Consider the following 17,256-nt stretch of genomic DNA (forward strand, 5'->3'; position numbering starts at 1 on the left):
ACAGTGCTGCCACCCACCCCGGGGACAGAGCTGCCACCCACCCAGGGGACAGTGCTGTCACACCCTAAAGGGACAGAGCTGCCACCCATCCCAGGGACAGAGCTGTCACCCACCCAGGGGACACTGCTGTCACACCCCCAAGGGACAGTGCTGCCACACCCTAAAGGGACAGAGCTGTCACACCCCCAAGGGACAGTGCTGCCACACCCTAAAGGGACAGTGCTGCCACCCATCCCGGGGACAGAGCTGTCACACCCTAAAGGGACAGAGCTGCCACACCCTAAAGGGACAGAGCTTTCACACCCTAAAGGGACAGAGCTGTCACTCCCTAAAGGGAGAGAGCTGTCACACCCCCAAGGGACAGAGCTGTCACACCCTAAATGGACAGAGCTGTCACACCCTAAAGGGACAGTGCTGTCACACCCTAAATGGACAGAGCTGTCACACCCTAAATGGACAGAGCTGCCACACCCTAAAGGGACAGTGCTGCCACACCCTAAAGGGACAGAGCTGTCACACCCTAAAGGGACAGAGCTGTCACACCCTAAAGGGACAGTGCTGCCACACCCTAAATGGACAGAGCTGTCACACCCTAAAGGGACAGAGCTGTCACACCCTAAAGGGACAGTGCTGCCACACCCTAAATGGACAGAGCTGTCACACCCTAAAGGGACAGAGCTGTCACACCCTAAAGGGACAGTGCTGCCACACCCTAAATGGACAGAGCTGTCACACCCTAAATGGACAGAGCTGTCACACCCTATAGAGACAGAGCTGTCACACCCTAAAGGGACAGTGCTGTCACACCCTAAAGGGACAGTGCTGCCACACCCCCAAGGGACAGTGCTGTCACACCCTAAAGGGACAGTGCTGTCACACCCTAAAGGGACAGTGCTGTCACACCCTAAAGGGACAGTGCTGCCACACCCTAAATGGACAGAGCTGCCACACCCTAAAGGGACAGTGCTGCCACACCCTAAAGGGACAGTGCTGCCACCCACCCCAGGGACAGTGCTGTCACACCCTAAAGGGACAGTGCTGCCACACCCTAAATGGACAGAGCTGCCACACCCTAAAGGGACAGTGCTGCCACACCCTAAATGGACAGAGCTGCCACACCCTAAAGGGACAGTGCTGCCACACCCTAAAGGGACAGTGCTGCCACCCACCCCAGGGACAGTGCTGTCACACCCTAAAGGGACAGAGCTGTCACACCCTAAAGGGACAGTGCTGTCACACCCTAAATGGACAGTGCTGCCACACCCTAAATGGACAGAGCTGCCACACCCTAAAGGGACAGTGCTGTCACACCCTAAAGGGACAGTGCTGCCACACCCTAAAGGGACAGTGCTGCCACCCACCCCAGGGACAGTGCTGTCACACCCTAAAGGGACAGAGCTGTCACACCCTACATGGACAGAGCTGCCACACCCTAAAGGGACAGTGCTGCCACACCCTAAAGGGACAGAGGTGTCACACCCCCAAGGGACAGAGCTGCCACACCCTAAAGGGACAGTGCTGCCACACCCTAAAGGGACAGTGCTGCCACCCACCCCAGGGACAGAGCTGCCACCCACCTGCCCAGCCCTCAGAGGGACATCTCAGAGCAGGTCGTTTCCCCTCTGGGCCGTGCCCGAGCACCCTGGGGCCACCCAGACACCCCCCTCCCTCCCTCTGCACGCACCCCAAGGAGCGCAGGATCCCAGCCTGGCAGGGAGGGAGGGAGGGAAAGCCACAGGGGTTTGTGTTTACTGTAAGCACAGCTCTCAGTAATTACTGCTCTCCGCCTTGGCTGCTCCAACACTATTTTATCTCGGATCTTTCCCACAGGCAAAGCCTTTTCATTACTCAGAGAGGAACTCCCAGGCACAACGTGGGCAGGCACGGGGAAGGGGGGTGACAGGGCTGGCAGTCACAGGGGGTGACAGGGCCACCCTCCCGTGCGTGCCCCAATTCCTGCTGCTCCTTCAGCCTCCTCCTGTGCAGGGCAGCTGAGGCTGCTGCAGGACTGGCCCCAAAGCCACGGGGGTGGCACTTGTCACAGCACGGGCACTGAAATGCTGCTGGGGGGGCTGTGGGTGTCTGCCACAGGTGAGAGAAGGGCTCCCATCAGGAAAGGTGAGTGTGGGGCAGCCAGAAACAGCCCAGGAGACGCCAGGGCTGGGGAATGAGGCAGCTCAGGGACTGGTGCTGCCTTTGTGTGACACCCAACCCATGGGGCTCGGCCTTTGGGGGATGAAACTTTCCACTGGCTGTAGTGAAACCACCCCCTCCCCAAAATATGGGAGGGAAACATCATCACCATCATCATCTCATCATCATCCCAATAATAATAAAATATAACAATAATAAAACATAAAAATAAATAACAATGAATAATGAGTAATGATAATAACAATGATAGTAATTATACTGATTGCAACAACAATAATAGTAATAATAACGATAATGATAATGATAATAATAATAATAATAATAAAGTAAGAGAGTCTGAGCTGCACAACATTTCAACACCAAGGGCTGCATCCCTGGCTCCCCCAAGTGCAAAAGGGGAATTATTTCAGCTCAGCTCAGCCCTCCAGCACGGCGAGGGCTCTCCCTCAGCACAGCACTGAGCAGCCTCAGCTGGTGCCCCAGTGACACACATCTGCACCCTGCTGCCCCCCGGGCACATCCCAGCTTCAGAGGCTGCTCCCGGCCCCGCTGGGATGGGGGGCTGGGTTCCCGAACTGCCCTGGGTCCCCCAGCCCCAAAAACCAGACCCCAAAGGCCGGGGCTGCTCTGGGAACAGCCGTGCTCTGCCTGCACCCTCAATCCCACCCCAAACCTGCAGGGCACCCCTGGAAGCAGCAGGGGAGGGAGGAGAGGGCAGAATTCCCTTCCAGGTCTCCTTCCCACCAGGGAGGATTCCCTCCTGCTCCTCCTCCCCCAGGGATGCAGAAGCTCACTGTTTCAGTTCCCTCCTGATGCTCTTACCCAAAGGTCTCAGGAGCAAAGCCACAGACCTGATTTAGAAAAACACTGATTTTTCCCCCCCTCACAGCTGTGTCATTAGAGCAAAAAAAGGGAGGGGGGAGGGGATTTAATAACACTTAATTACCATAAACTCTATCGGATCAGCCGCAGAGCAGATTTCAGGTGCAAGGAGGGGAGGGAGAATGGGGGTGGTGAGGGGAGGCTAAGAGGAAGGAGGAATCCAGGGAAAGGCTGGATTTCCATGCTTAAAACTTGGAAGATTTCACATGACTCAGCCAGCAGTAATTCCAGCTTTGCTGGAGCTTTGCTGTCTGCTTTTGTCATTACCAGGGGTAATGCGGGAGACTGATCTCGCCAAATCTCCTGCAGCCGCCAGGTGTGAAATGGACTCTGGCACAGCCCTGGGAAGGCAGAGCCAAGCCAGGCATCTGCTGGGCCCTCTGCAGACCCAGCACATCCCCTTGAGCAGCCCAGCCCAGCCCTCCCATCTCCCACCCTCTGCCAGGGCCCTGCTGGCACAGCCACGGGAGCTCGGGCTCCTGGGCACTCAGGCTCTGCAGACCCAAGGACGTTTCACCGCTGCACGGCCTCTCCAGGACATTTTCTCAGGCTCGTCCTCCCCAGGCAATCCCAGACAAGACAGGAGCACCCAGCCTGTCCATCCTCTCCTCCTGCCCTACAACAAACCCATGACAGGCCAAGGCTCCCTTTATTCAAGCCCAATCCCAACTCAAGGACCTGCAGCAAAGCCATCTCACCCCAGACCCCAGGCCAGGGCTTGGCCAGCAGCTTCAGGGGCTTTTCTTGCCTGTGCCCACCCTTGTTCAGCAGCCTGGCTTTGGGGGACAGTGATGCTGTCAGCAAGAACGGGGCCAAAACCTCCTTTCTTCCCCTGGGATAACTGGACAGCTGCCAAAGCCACCAGCATGTGGATGTCCCCCCAAAGCAGAGGGACAGACGGACAGAGGCTGGATCTGAACTGCTCAGCTGCAGCTCAGCTCTGGTTCTGGGCTCCTCCGTTAACCAGAGCTCTTGTTTGGGTTTAAATGGTCCCCAAGAGCACGGCGAGGGGATGGCAGCAGCAGCGGCCTGTGAGCTCATCCCCACCCCAGGGGGCGAGCCCGAGAGCGTGTTTTCCAGCACTCCATCCAGCCTGCTCTCCACCCTCCCCGAGGCTCCTACCAGACGGATTTCTCAGCTGCTCCGAAGGGAACCGGAACGCTCTTCCCGATTTTCCCTCTCCCCATCCTCCAGCCGCGCTCCAGGCTCCAGGCGCTGGGGAAGGCAGGAGCTCTGCAGCCACGCAGGAGGAGGGTGTCACTGGGGAACCGTGTCCCCCGGAGTGCCCTGCCAGCACAGCCCTGGCTCCCGGGCGCTCCCGCTTCCACAGAACGTTCTGCTCCGCTTGACAGCGGCGGCGCGGGCCCGCTCCCCCGAGACAGGGCTCCCTTTTGATCTCCAGAGCGAGCTCTGCGGAGGGGGCTGGGCAGGGATGGAGGCTGCTTCCCTCTGGAAGGGTTTCCAGCCCTACAGGTGTTTTTTCGCTCAGCCAGGGAGCGGCAGTGATTTCCTTGGCCGCCTCTGCTCCCCTCGCCCCGCCAGGAGCGGCCACGGCAGCGCGAGCGGAGCCACGGGGTCACTGCTCCTCTTCCAAAGGCTTCTCTTCCAAAGGCTCCTCTTCCAAAGGCTCCTCTTCCAAAGGCTCCTCTTCCAGAGCCAGCCCAGCTGTGCTCGAGCCAGAGCTGCTCCCACGGTCAAGTCTGGGATGGAGAGGGGCAGATCCTGCCCTGGATCTTTGGGATGGAGAGGGGCAGATCCTGCCTGGAGCCCATCACCACCCCAGGGATGCAGGAGGTGCAGGAGCAGCACCTCCACGAGGCATGGGACCACCAGGCTGCAGGAAAAGGGGTCCCAGGAGACGCTGCAGCCCTGGCTCCTCCAGCAGCACACGTGGAGCTGATGGGATCCTGAATTCCAGCCAGCCCTTGCTTCCCTTCCCACTCCCAAATCCCAAAGTGCGCTCTGGGTCCCAGCCAAAGCCCCACACTGCGCAGCAGCACCCCACAGCAGCAGCTCCCAAATCCCAGGGCAGTATCCCTTAGGGCCCATCCCATTTGGGAATGGTTTGCCACGCGAGGTGGATCCTTGTTCCACAAACAGAGCTGGGAACACAGGGGCTGTGTTTTCCCCATGGCATCCACGGCACAGGGATGCTGCTGGAATCACAGCAGGATGGGAGCTCTGCCACTGCTGGGGGCTAGGACACAAACCTTGGGGGTAGCCCCTCCTGTCACCCCCTTCTCACAGCAGAAAACAGCCCCAAAGCACAGAAACCTCAGCTCCTCACTATTCCAATGGAATTCCAGCATCAGCACAGCCTGGGCTAGAATTCCTGCACAGCTCTGGAGGGAACAGGGGCTCCCCAAGGATTTCATAAAAAACGGGGAGATCAGCAAAAGCCCCAGCTCTGAATTTCCATTCTGTCTCACCTCAAAGTGGGAGTAGAAAACAAAACTTTGCTTTATTCAGGGCTTCCTGCGAACCCCTCTGTTAAAAAGCTGGGAGAATCCCTGCAACTCCAGGAGCCAAGGAGCAGGATTCAGATGCTGAGTGCTTCCTGCAAAGCCAAGGGCTCTTCACCCTGCCCTCAGCCCACAAAAAAAAAAAAAAAAAAAAAAAAAAAAGGTGGGAAGGCCAAAGGAAAGGAACAGAATGAGATCACTTGACCCCATGCCAAAAACATCCACCTGTGCCAGCTCAGGCACTTTTTTAGGATGAATCCAAAGGCAATCCCTTGGTTTCACATGGCTTGGTTAAAGTTCAGCCCATTCCCAGCCAGGCCCCACAGGTTCTGCTCCCTGTGCTCAGTTCTCAGCCACAAACTTGGAAACACGAGGGGCACAACCTCAGCAGGGACAGCAAAGGAGAAAATGTGTCCCAGGGGCCTCACGTCTGATGGAACAGATCTGTTTATGAACCTGTGGAAGCATCACCTGGAACTCACCTGACACCAGAAACATTTCAGGCATAACACAAATAGAGCAGATGGGGAAAAAAAAATCAAGAAAAGCATAAAGAGGAGCAGTTTAAAGAGTTCCCAGTAAAATCTGAGGCATTTCTGCTGTTATGAAAGAGTTAATGGGCAGGAGAGGGTTACATAAAAGAGAGGATTTAGTATATTCTATAGAGTGACACCAGCACTCAGCGTCCTCTCAGAGAATTCTGCCTTCAGAGCATCATTTGGACACCAGGAGGGAAGAAAGAGGAACATTCTGTACAATCAGGATGCAGGACAGGTCCCCACAGTGGATCTCTAGACAGCAGAATATGAAGTGTGGGTTTAAGAAGGCTCCAGCACAAACTGCTGCAAGAAGTGCCCTCTGAGATTCCCTGGATGGGTCACTGGGAATCCACCCCTGGCAGAGGCTCAGCTGGACTGCAAGCCCATGGGGCAGGATCCAGCCTCACACAGCTGCTCTGCTTTGGGTTTTCAGTGGCCAGAGAGCGCAGCTTTAGGCACAGGGATGGAGGTGGGTATTACTGACAGCTAATTAGTCTGATATTAACAACAAAGCCTTTAAGTAAACGGCCTGCAAAACCTCATTTACTCAACCTGGAGACCAACTCATTAACTGCAGGCTCCATTACCCAGCCCACTTTGCCAGTCGTAAAGAAAGTTTAAAAATCCTCTTTATAGGGAAGAACTGGAAGGAAAATCAAGAGATTAAAAAAAAAAAAAATCAACAAACCAAACCCTAAATAGAGAAACCTTCTGCAGATTCCATCTCTATAGGAACGGTGCCATAAATGCATAAGAGAAAACTCAGCAGCCCCATTCTCCCTGACAGGCTCCTTTTTTCCCTTTAAAGGAGCAGATGCCAGCACGATAAGCCCGTGTGTACCTCTCACATTAAACATGTCATCAAGACATTCTGCCTGAAAAAGTAGCAACACCCCTAAATCCACCTCGAAGGCTGCAGCCTGCTTTTTTTTAATCATCAAGCAATTACAGTAATTAAGAGGCAATCCCTCTCTCGCCCTGCAAGGCTCCCTCCGAGGAGATAAAGGAAAACCAGAGCCCTGCTCGCCTCCTCCTGCACCCCCAGTGCCAGACACAGCTCCCACCCCACAGCCCTCCCTCCTTAATTTCAATTAAGTTCCACTCAGGGGAAAGGAGAAGAAAGGGGAAGGGGATGGGGGAGGGAGAAGCAGCACTTACCCTTTGGGGACTCACTCCGGGCTTTCTTGCTCTCTAAAGGACACTCACTGCTGCTGTTGGGAGAACATACTCTTCTCTTGCCTAAAATTTCATCTGGGAGAGAGATGAGAGAGCTGAGTGTCAGAGAAGGCTGCACTTTCCTCTTTGCAGGAGCGACCAGAGAGACTTTGGTATTTTGCTGCTCTCTCTCACACACACAGACACACACACACACACTCTGATATTGCAAGCAGAGAGAGAAAAAAATGAAAGTAAGAAAAATCATCATCTTGAGAGCCTTGATCTGCTTTCCTAATCACGCAGCCCAAAAGCACATAATGACTATTCATACACTGATCAATGCAACGTTTTCCAGCCATAAATTCTGAATCCAGTTGATTTCCTTACTGAGTTTCATCATTTGCTCTGGTGCCTTTTGTCCCCCCGGTGTTTCCACTCCTTTCATGCCCTGATGCAAAGCAACTGGGGGAGAGGAAGGGGAGGAAAAAAACAACACAGGGAAAAAAAAAAAAAAGGAAAAAAAAAAAAAAAAGCAAAAGCACAACAGATCTCTGAATCTTCCTACCACAGTATCTGTCTCTCTCTCTCTCTCTGTCTCTCTCTCTCAGCCTCTCCCCCTCCCTCCCCCCTCCTCCTTCAAAACCTCAAGGTCCTCAGCAATCTTCCCCCTCTGGATTGCACGGAAACACTCAAGCCTTTTGCATTACTGCAGCCCTCCGAAGCAACACCAAATCTCTAATACACAATTACAGCGTCCCCGAGCAGATTTCGAATCAATATCCTCCCCTAATAACGCTGGGGAAACTGAAAGCATGATGGTGCATATGGGCAGGAAGGAAGAGCCTGTTTGTCACTGCAAGCATCAAATTCTCATCTATCAAGGGCTTGTTAAAGATGCAGCATCTTAAAAGAAACAAACAAAAAAAAATTAAAAATCTCACAAACAAGCAGCACATTTGAGTGAGAATGGATTGGATCTGCCTGCGAGCCCAAGCACTGCCAGGCTGCTGCAATCTGCCCGGAACGTGGGGGTTAAGGAAGGTTACAAACCCCCTCGGTCCTATTTATAACAACAACAACATTATCGCTGTTCCAGGGGACATTTCCAGCCAAGCAACTGTCCCCTGCACTCAGGATCACTCCCCATCACTTGGAATGCAGCCGAGCAGCCCAGGTTGCTGCCGTGGCAGGGATTTATCGGGGGATCAGAGCACAGGGCTGAGCAGAGCAGCCCCAGCAGGTGCCTCTGCCCAAGGAGCTCCAAGTGGCATTGCAAGGCTTTCAGGAGCACAGGCTGCCTGCAAACTCAGCTTGCCATGACCCTGTCACCAAATCCCTCGACAGAACTGGCGCCGAGGGACGATGCAGAGGCTCGTGACCGTGCAGAACCCAAAGCCAAGGAGGCACAGCAGCACAGAGGGAACCGGGAAGAGCCAGGGAAGGACAGAAGCACCACTGACAGCGCTGGAGTTCTCTCAGCACTCCACATCCCAGCTGCCGGCTCAGCCTGTCCACACAATCGGAATTTTCTCACTCCTCCTGCCTCAGTTTACCCCTCACATAACTCCTCCACAGCCACAGCTTCCCAAGCTGGGGGTGCCTGGCCGGGGAGCACACCCAGAGCCCCCAGCTCCCTCCCCCTGGAACGCTCCATCCCTCACGCTGATTTTCCTGGAAGCTTTACCCTGATACTGCGAACCCTCAGTGCTGGAGGCCAAGATCACATATCCTGCCCCTCCTCAGGACCGCTCTCAGCCAGGATTTGTGGCTTTGGAACAACTCGAGTCCCGCTGCTGCGCTCGCCCCTCCCAGCCCGGGCTGGAGGCAGAGGAGTCTCCATGGAAAAGAGCTGGTGACAGAAGCACGGGGTCCATGTGACAGCAGTTGGAATGTGAGCAGTGAAGATTCCTTGGTTTCACAGCTCTGCCAAGGCACCTCGTTCCCCCCATCCCTGCTTCCCTCCCGCTGTTCCTCTCCCACCCCCGGGCCCATCTGCCGGCAGACACTGCTCTAGGCCCTGCTATTCCCAGATATTCCCAGCCATTCCCAGACATTCCCAGATATTCCCTGCTATTCCCAGCCATTCCCTGCTATTCCCAGATATTCCCAGCCATTCCCAGATATTCCCTGCCATTTCCATATATTCCCAGTCATTCCCAGATATTCCCAGCCATTCCCAGATATTCCCTGCTATTCCTAGATATTCCCAGCCATTCCCAGATATTCCCTGCCATTTCCATATATTCCCAGTCATTCCCAGATATTCCCAGCCATTCCCAGATATTCCCTGCTATTCCTAGATATTCCCAGCCATTCCCAGATATTCCCAGATATTCCCTGCCATTTCCATATATTCCCAGTCATTCCCAGATATTCCCAGCCATTCCCAGATATTCCCTGCTATTCCTAGATATTCCCAGCCATTCCCAGATATTCCCAGCCATTCCCAGATATTCCCTGCTATTCCTAGATATTCCCAGCCATTCCCAGATATTCCCTGCCATTCCCAGATATTCCCTGCCATTTCCATATATTCCCAGCCATTTCCAGACACTCTCATACCATTCCCACACCATTCCCAGCCACTCCCAGCAGCCCCATCTCCCTCCCAGCCGGCTGCAGGGGCAGGCAGGACCAGGATCCCGCAGGAACTCTGGACTGCCCCCGGCTCCTGTGCCCCAGCAGCCCCCGGAGCCCCCGGGTGAGCAGCCAGGTGTGACACCTGGCAGGGGCACGGAGAGGGCTCCTGCAGCCCCGACTCCCTGCACAGGGATCCCACATTTATCCCCAGGGGATCCTCCCAGCCTCTCAGCTTCACCGAGCCCCACGCGCCGAGGCCGCATTTGGGCTGCTCCCCCCCCCCTGCAGTTCTTCTGTGACATCTCAGAATTTCCTCTTTTTTATTTATTTCTTCAGTTAAGGCAAAGCCCTGCAGTGTGGCGGAGACGCCTCCGGCCCCAGAAGCGTGGGGGCTAAATCAACAAGAGACACAGTGAGCAAGGAAAAGGGAATAAAGATCAGCATAAAGACCATCACAAAGACGTAACAACCAACCCCAAAGGCACTGAGCCAGGAGCAGAGCACAGGACTGAACTCCAGTTTTCTGAGTCCCAGCTCAGTGTTTCAAGGAGTCAAACCCCATCTTTGCTTCCTGAGCTGCAGAGGCAGGTCCCAGTTGCTCTAATGACTCAATTAACTGCCAGCTCCCAGGGTACAACCTCACAGCGAGGCGTTGGTGCCCCAGCACCCATCCTCTCCTCCTCACCACCTCAGCCCTGCCACCCCACCTCCACCTGCCCAGCCCCTCCACAGGACCCTGCACTCCCAATCCAGCCCTGCAGCTCCACCTGGCACCCACCCAAGCCCTCTGTGCCCTGACACAGAAAGCCAGGGCCACCGGCCATCTCCCCCTGACTTTGCAGCAGCAGCAGCAAAACCAAATATGTTTTGCAAATGAGCTGGCAGAGCAGCTCCTGGATGTCTCACCAGCCTCCCAGAGACAGGCTGTGCATTTAGTGCCTTGCTGCTCATCGACCACAAAGCCCCGAGACAGATTTTGCTCAGCCCATGCACCTACAGAAGGCAACATCCACCTGAAAGGATGGGGAGGGATGGCTGGGGTTTTGTTCCCCAAATCCCTGCTTTTGCCTCCTCTCCCCTGCCTTCTTACAAAGCACCGCAGCTGAAAGGAAGCCAAATCAGGGCAGTTTTTAATATTACAGCTGAAAATGAAAAACATTATCAGTAGAACTGTAGGGTTATGAAGCCAGGCCAGGCAATAACAGCAGGGAGGGGGGCTGGGGGAAGCCCCAGGCAAACTGAGCACCCACTGCCACCAGTTCAGCACAGCCCTGAGCACAGAACCCCTCAGCCAGGCCTCCCACACAGGTCCCCAGATCCCACATCACATCCCAGGCTCCTGCTGGCCTGCCAAGGCAGCACAGCAAGTGACCCAGAGGGAGGATTTGGAGACAAAAGTCGAACACTTCCCCCGAAGCTGCAGAAATCGGAGTGGACTTTTTTCCTCCCCTCTCTCATGGGAGGCCCAGCACTCACCTGCTGCACTCCTGCAGCGGGCAGGGAGACAGGGCTGGGCAGCAGCTGGAGCAGGACAGCCCCTCTGTGCCCTGCTCAGGGATCACCCAGGCTCTGCAGCAGCAGGAGAAAGGATGTGGGCACGGCCCCATGAGCCAGCTGGTGTGGCAGCCAGCCTGGGGGGTTATTCTGTCTCCTGCCCTGCTCTAATCCTCAGCCTCCCCGAACTCAGCAGAGCTGCCTGGCTTAAGAGTCATCCTCACCAACACATCTAAGAACCCCAAGCCTCCTGATCAGCTTTCAGGAGAGGACTTGGGAGCCTAAGTCTGGGGAGATTAGAAAACCTATCCCTAGCCTTCCCCAAAGACTTTATCCCACTCTTCACAGGGAATCTGCACCAAGGACACTCGTGGGCAGAGCTGAGCAAGGGGGGTCACCTGGAGAAGGGAAATCAAGGAGGTTTTTGCTGAAGGGGCTACAGAGGGTCTCCGTTTCGGCCCAGGGACTGCACCAAATTCCTCTGCACTGTGCTCCTGCTCCAGCACAATGGGAAGGGATCGAGACCTATCTCACGCTCCCCATCACAGCACTGGGGCTGCTCTGAAAGCTTCTTGGACCACGAAGTCCTGAGTAAACAGAGAATGGAGCCAACTTCCACGGGAAACCACCCAGGCTGGGCCAGCCAACATCCAACGAGACCAGAGCCCCTCTCCCATCTCCCTTCTCATTATTTTAAGAGAGGGAAAAACATCCTCCCTGGCTCTTAACTCCAGCCCTGAGGATGACAATCCCCACTGGGCAGTCTGAGATGCCTTGGCAGCCTCTCCCCGTGTTCCTTTGGCAGGGACAGCTCCCACCAGCGGAGCCCAGCCCGGAGCTCCATCCCAGCCACTCCTCCTGTCCCCGTGTCCAACACAGCTCTGGGGACTCCCATTCCCAGCCACGGGCTTTTGTGAGGAGCTGAGCTGGGGCTCAGCAGCCCCAGAGCTGCTCCCAACAAAAGCTGGGAGAGGGGGATCCGTGCATCAGCACCGGCCCTGGGCAGCAGGAATCCACGGAACAAAGGCAGGGGAAGCACAAGGTCATGGGAAGAAAGGGCCGTAATTTAACTGGGGGCAACAAGAACAGGGGAGAAAAATTACTGGGGAAGCTGGGGGCAGGGAAACAGTCAGCTTCTGGGATTTGGGATCCTGGAACAATACCAGAACAGGGCAGCTCCCGGGGCAGGGAGAGCTCCAGCAAGGAAGGAGGGCACAGGGAATACTGCTGGGTCTCTGCACAGGGAATGCCAAACCAGCTGCAAAATAAGGACAGCAAACCCCTGCCAGAGGTCAGTTAATGGTGCTGGGACATGGCAGGAGCAGCTCCAGCCTCAGTTACTGCCCCGGGTCATCTCCTCGTGGCCCCACACCTTTATCTGCTTGGGGATGCCATTCAGATCCAGCAGGAGCAGCCTGGCAGCAGGGCACTGCTGCCTCAGGACTGCCCCAGCACAGCCAGGCTCTCTGTGAGCCCTCCCTCAGCACCACCCTTCCAGCTCCCGGCCCCAAGAGACTCCTGGAAACAGCAAGGAAAGCAGGGAACAAAGGGGAGGGAGGGATGGGACACGGGCACGGCTCTTTGCAAAGCAAGGACGACGCACTGCTGAATGATCCGAGGGGTTTCTCCTTCTGCCTGGCTTTTGGAGGACTTTGGCTCAGCCCAGCAGCGCAGGAGGGCTGCAAGGAGAGCCAGAGACCAGCACTCTGGCCTCAGTGCATCTCACAGCAGCACCCCAAAGGCTGGCTCGGGCTCCCCGACCCCTCCCCAAAAGCCAGTTAAGCAGAGCTCACAGGAAAGAGGGGGCTGAGCAGGATTCCCAGGGGATACCACACCAAGCAGCCTTCCCTGGGCACGGGAAGCAGCCTGGATCCCCTTCCTCAGCTCCACAGGACCATCTGCCTCTCCTCCCACCATCCTCAGGATCCTGCTGCCTCCCACCCCCTCACACTCCATCTCCCCAGCTGCAGCAAAGCACCTGAAGGGAATGTCCAACATTTCAGGGGCCAAGGAGTGAAACAGAGGGAGGTGCAGGTGATGCTGGAGCCTTCCTGCTGCCTGCCTGGAACGAGGCTGTTTATTAGGGAAGGTGCTCCAGCATCCCCCTGGCTCCCAGGTTCTTACAAAATTCATTTTTACAGCGTGCACCAAAGCCACAGAAAGGTGGTAAATATTCATAGTATGAAAAACGCTCATGGAAAGGATATACTGCACTTAAGAGAGAGATCTGAATTAATTTTATATGCTGCAGAGAGGCTTTTTAGCAATCACAAACTTGTGAATCTCAACTTTCTTTTAGAAAAGATTTAAAGAACGCAGCTGGGAGAGTGGGCTGCAAGTCCAGGCCTTTTGGAGGCTCATCTTCCTGCCTGGAAAGGAGCAGGTTCCAGTGGCTACCGCAGGAGGAGAGAGAGTCTGAGAAATCAGAGACCTGGGCACAGAGAGATTGTGAATTCCCCAAGGCCAGGCTGGACAGGGCTTGGAGCAGCCCGGGGCAGTGCAAGGTGCTCCTGCCACGGCAGGGGAGGCACTGGATGGGATTTCATTCCCTTCCCATCACTCTGGGATACTGTGAGCACAAACCTCTCGGGCAAAGCTTGTTTGGCCCCATGGCCCTCAGCCCTGGGGATGTCACCTGTCACCAGGGAGGCAGGGACAGCGTCCCCGGTGGCTCAGAAGCCTGGGGTGGCCTCGGGAGCCAGCAGAGACTCCCTGGCTGCTCCTTCCAGAGCGTTTCCTCAGCACAGGCAAGGCCGAGGCCAGCGATCCCCAGCAGAGCTGCTGGTGGTGCTGGACCCCCTTAGCACCATTTAAATGTCCAATTGCACTCATTCAGCCCCTGAAAAAAAACGCTGCTCCTCCAGCCCGTGACAGCTTTGACAGCCAGACTCCTTAATTCCTTTTTCTTATTCCCTTAATCTGTCATCTTTATCAGGCTGGGGAAGTGCCAGGCAGCAAGCAGGAGCCCCGGCCCCGATCAATCTCCACATTACAGCTGACAGAATGGTGCTAATAACTTATTGATCTCATGTTTGCCAAGCCCCAGTGGGGCTGAAAGGCTCCCATTGATTGGCTTGAGGGAAGGAGCCTCTCAGCTGAGAGCAGAGCGGAAAACCTTCAAATTGTCTTCTTCCCCAGGAGCTGGGAGAGGGAGGGAGCTGGGCAAGGGAGGGCAGGGACCAGGACAAGGAATCGGGGAGGAGGAGGAATGGAAAGGAAGAAGGATGTGTGTGTGAGATGGGGATTAAGAATGGAAAAGGAAGTGGGGGGAAAAAGGGTTTGAGAAGAAAGAAATGCGAGGAGGAGGGGAAAGAGCAGGGAAGGGGAAAGAAGCAAAAGGAAGAAAAGGAATTGGGAACAAAAAGATTGTGCAGAGCTGAAAAATGAATGAAATCGGCAGCTGAGCCTCTTGTTGCTCACAGCAAATCATTAATAAAATTCTTCCCCTGCCCAGCCCTCCATCCTTAAATAACTCTTCCCAAGTCTGCTCGTGTCTGGCACAAAGCACTGCTCACTCCCTGGGCACTGTGGAACCACGAGCTTTACCTGGGGACAGGGCAGCAGCAGGACAGTCCCCACACTGACAGATCCACAATTTAACCCTGGAAAATCCCCACCCAGCTCCTCCATCTGCACTGAAGAGTCCAAGAACCACCAGGAGTCACCAGAGATGCTGAGCCCTGCCCAGGCTGGCCTCGATGATCTCAGAGGTCTTTTCCAACCTTAAATGAACTCCAACAACAGGGCCCTAAACTGCCTCAGCTCCTTCTCCTCCAGCAGTGGCCAAGCCAAGAATAAAACCTGAGCACTCACACCAGCAAAATCCCTGCACTGACCTGTGCTGGCACCGCCGAAGGAAACGCTTCCATGTTGGCTTTTCCCACTTTCCCCTCACTTCCCAAGACCTCTGCTCGTATTACAAAAGGCTGTTGGTTACATCCCACTCCTGCAAGGCTTCAGGAGATGTAAAAACAAACTTAAGTAGAGCCCAGAGAGGGGACAGTGCTCCAGCTCCAAGCCCAGGCGATGCAGAGCAGTGACAGAGCCTCGACCCTCACGTTGCCAAGGTAAACAATTGTCCTTCACGGGAAAACACGTCAACAACAGGGCCTGGGCTCCCAGCTCCTGGATGCCCATTTGGTGCTGATTTTCTGCTCAATTTAAGGCAGCAGTCCAATAAAGGCTGCTGCTTTTTTTCCCCTGTTGTTTGGCTTAGTTAAATGAAAACATGTCTGCAGCCCAGCTCATTACCCCGCGCCCCCAGAGCAGCCTGTGCTGGGATCCTGTCTCTAACCATTAGCAGCAACATCCCTGATCCCAATTCCTTTTCAGACCCAATATTAACCCCTCCTTAGCATATGAAAGCTCCGGGTCTCAGTGCAAAGGCAAACGGGGTCACTGCAAGGCCTCCGTGGCCATGGCAGGGACACAGAACCCAGGGTTAGGCCTGTGCAGTCAGCTCTGGATCCACACTGGGAGTTACAGGCACTGCCTTGTGAATAAAACCCCCGAATTCTTACATTTCAATCTCTTCACAGCCCAAAAATTCCTCCTTCTCCCTTGCTTAGTCAACAGGGCACCACATGGAAAGATGGGAGCAGAGCACAGAACAAATCCTCTCACAGAGACGGCTCAGCTCCGTGATGTTTTTGAGACATGTGGGGGAACTCTGCTCTTCCAGGGCTGCAGAAGCACCGGGAACACAGGGCCTCCAAGGGAGCAGGGCTCCTGGAGGGGCACACAGCTGTCACACTGTCCCCAGCACGTGGGATGCCCACAGGAATCGCTGCAGCTGCGCCAGACACCCCTGCTCCCACGGGGCCAAGGCTCTCAGGGCTCCTCATTCCCATCACACGGACCAAAAACCCCCTGGAAAAGCCTCTCTGGGAGCTCTGCCCCACAGGAAAGCTGCCCTGCTGCTGCTTCCCACACCACAGCCAGGGCAGCCTCAGTCCCAAATGCTTTGTGCAGAACCACAGTGAATTTCTCCCTGCGTGGGGCAGGACCTGAGGCTCTGTCTCCACTCCGTGCCCTCTCAGACCACCTCCAGCCACCACACCAAGCCCCTGAGGCACGAGGGGCAGAAGGAAGAGAGGGAAGAGCTACCCACCTTCCTCTAGCATGAGGGAGCCTGAATCCTCCACTTCTATCCATGCAAATAGTCCTACTGCAACTGGAAACCCATGAAATCTGGCACTGCAGAACAGAGGGTGTTTGAGGAGAGAAAGAGGAGAAATTAACAGGATTTTTTTTTTTTTTTTTTGCAGGACAGGAATGAATTAGAGCCTCGGGACCAGGACTCTGGTGCAAAACGCTGGTTCAGGCCCTAAAGCAGCGTGCAAAGCACAGCAGCACGGGGGAGGCTCTCTGAGGCTGCTCCCAAGGCTGCACAGACCCCGTTCCATGCACTTTTCCTCTCTTCCTTCCCTTCCATCCCCGGCTGCAGTTTAATTAGCACCAAGGAGAGCACTCCCCAGTGCAGAACCACCACGGGAGGAGGGCCAGGTGAGGGGGGACCAGCCGTGGTTTGTAGGGGAACTGCTCCGGGGGCTCTGGGAACCACCAAAGCTGCTTTTCCAGGGGGCTCTCCCTGCCCCCTGGGCAGGCTGGCAGTGCCAAGGGCTGGCTCACCCCTCCTCCCTGCACAACCTCACCCCCAGCCCCAGGCAGCTCTGGCCTGAGCCCTTTCCCACCTTCCTGAAGTCAGAACAGCCCCAGGACCGCACACAATTATTTTTCATTCGTTTCAGCCCCTTTCTGCATGTCAAAGATCCAGTGGTATTGCTGATTTCCCAGCCCATGCTGCTTGAAACTACAGCACTGCCTCTAATCCTGGTTGTAACAACAAGTGAAGGAATTCCCTCACAGAATTAATCACAAACCAGCCAACCCTGCCAGCTTCAGCCTTTTTGCTGCCCCCACGGGCTGGCAATAAGCAAATCTCTGCCATTTGTGCTGTCCTTGTTCCCACTGCTCTGCTGAAGCTC

The 17,256-nt window shown here is 55.3% G+C and overlaps 1 protein-coding gene across 1 annotated transcript in view; it reads right to left on the reverse strand.

The window, feature by feature from the left end:
• SAMD11 (sterile alpha motif domain containing 11) overlaps nt 1-17,256 on the reverse strand; it is an 80,171-nt gene that overhangs the window by 21,407 nt on the left and 41,508 nt on the right. The window contains exon 6 of the mRNA XM_068212789.1: nt 7,196-7,288. Within this exon, the coding sequence (XP_068068890.1) occupies nt 7,196-7,288 (93 nt within the window). The remainder of the gene's footprint in view (nt 1-7,195; nt 7,289-17,256) is intronic.

This window comes from Anomalospiza imberbis, chromosome 23 (genome assembly GCF_031753505.1).
Source record: "Anomalospiza imberbis isolate Cuckoo-Finch-1a 21T00152 chromosome 23, ASM3175350v1, whole genome shotgun sequence".
Classification (NCBI taxonomy): domain Eukaryota; kingdom Metazoa; phylum Chordata; class Aves; order Passeriformes; family Viduidae; genus Anomalospiza; species Anomalospiza imberbis.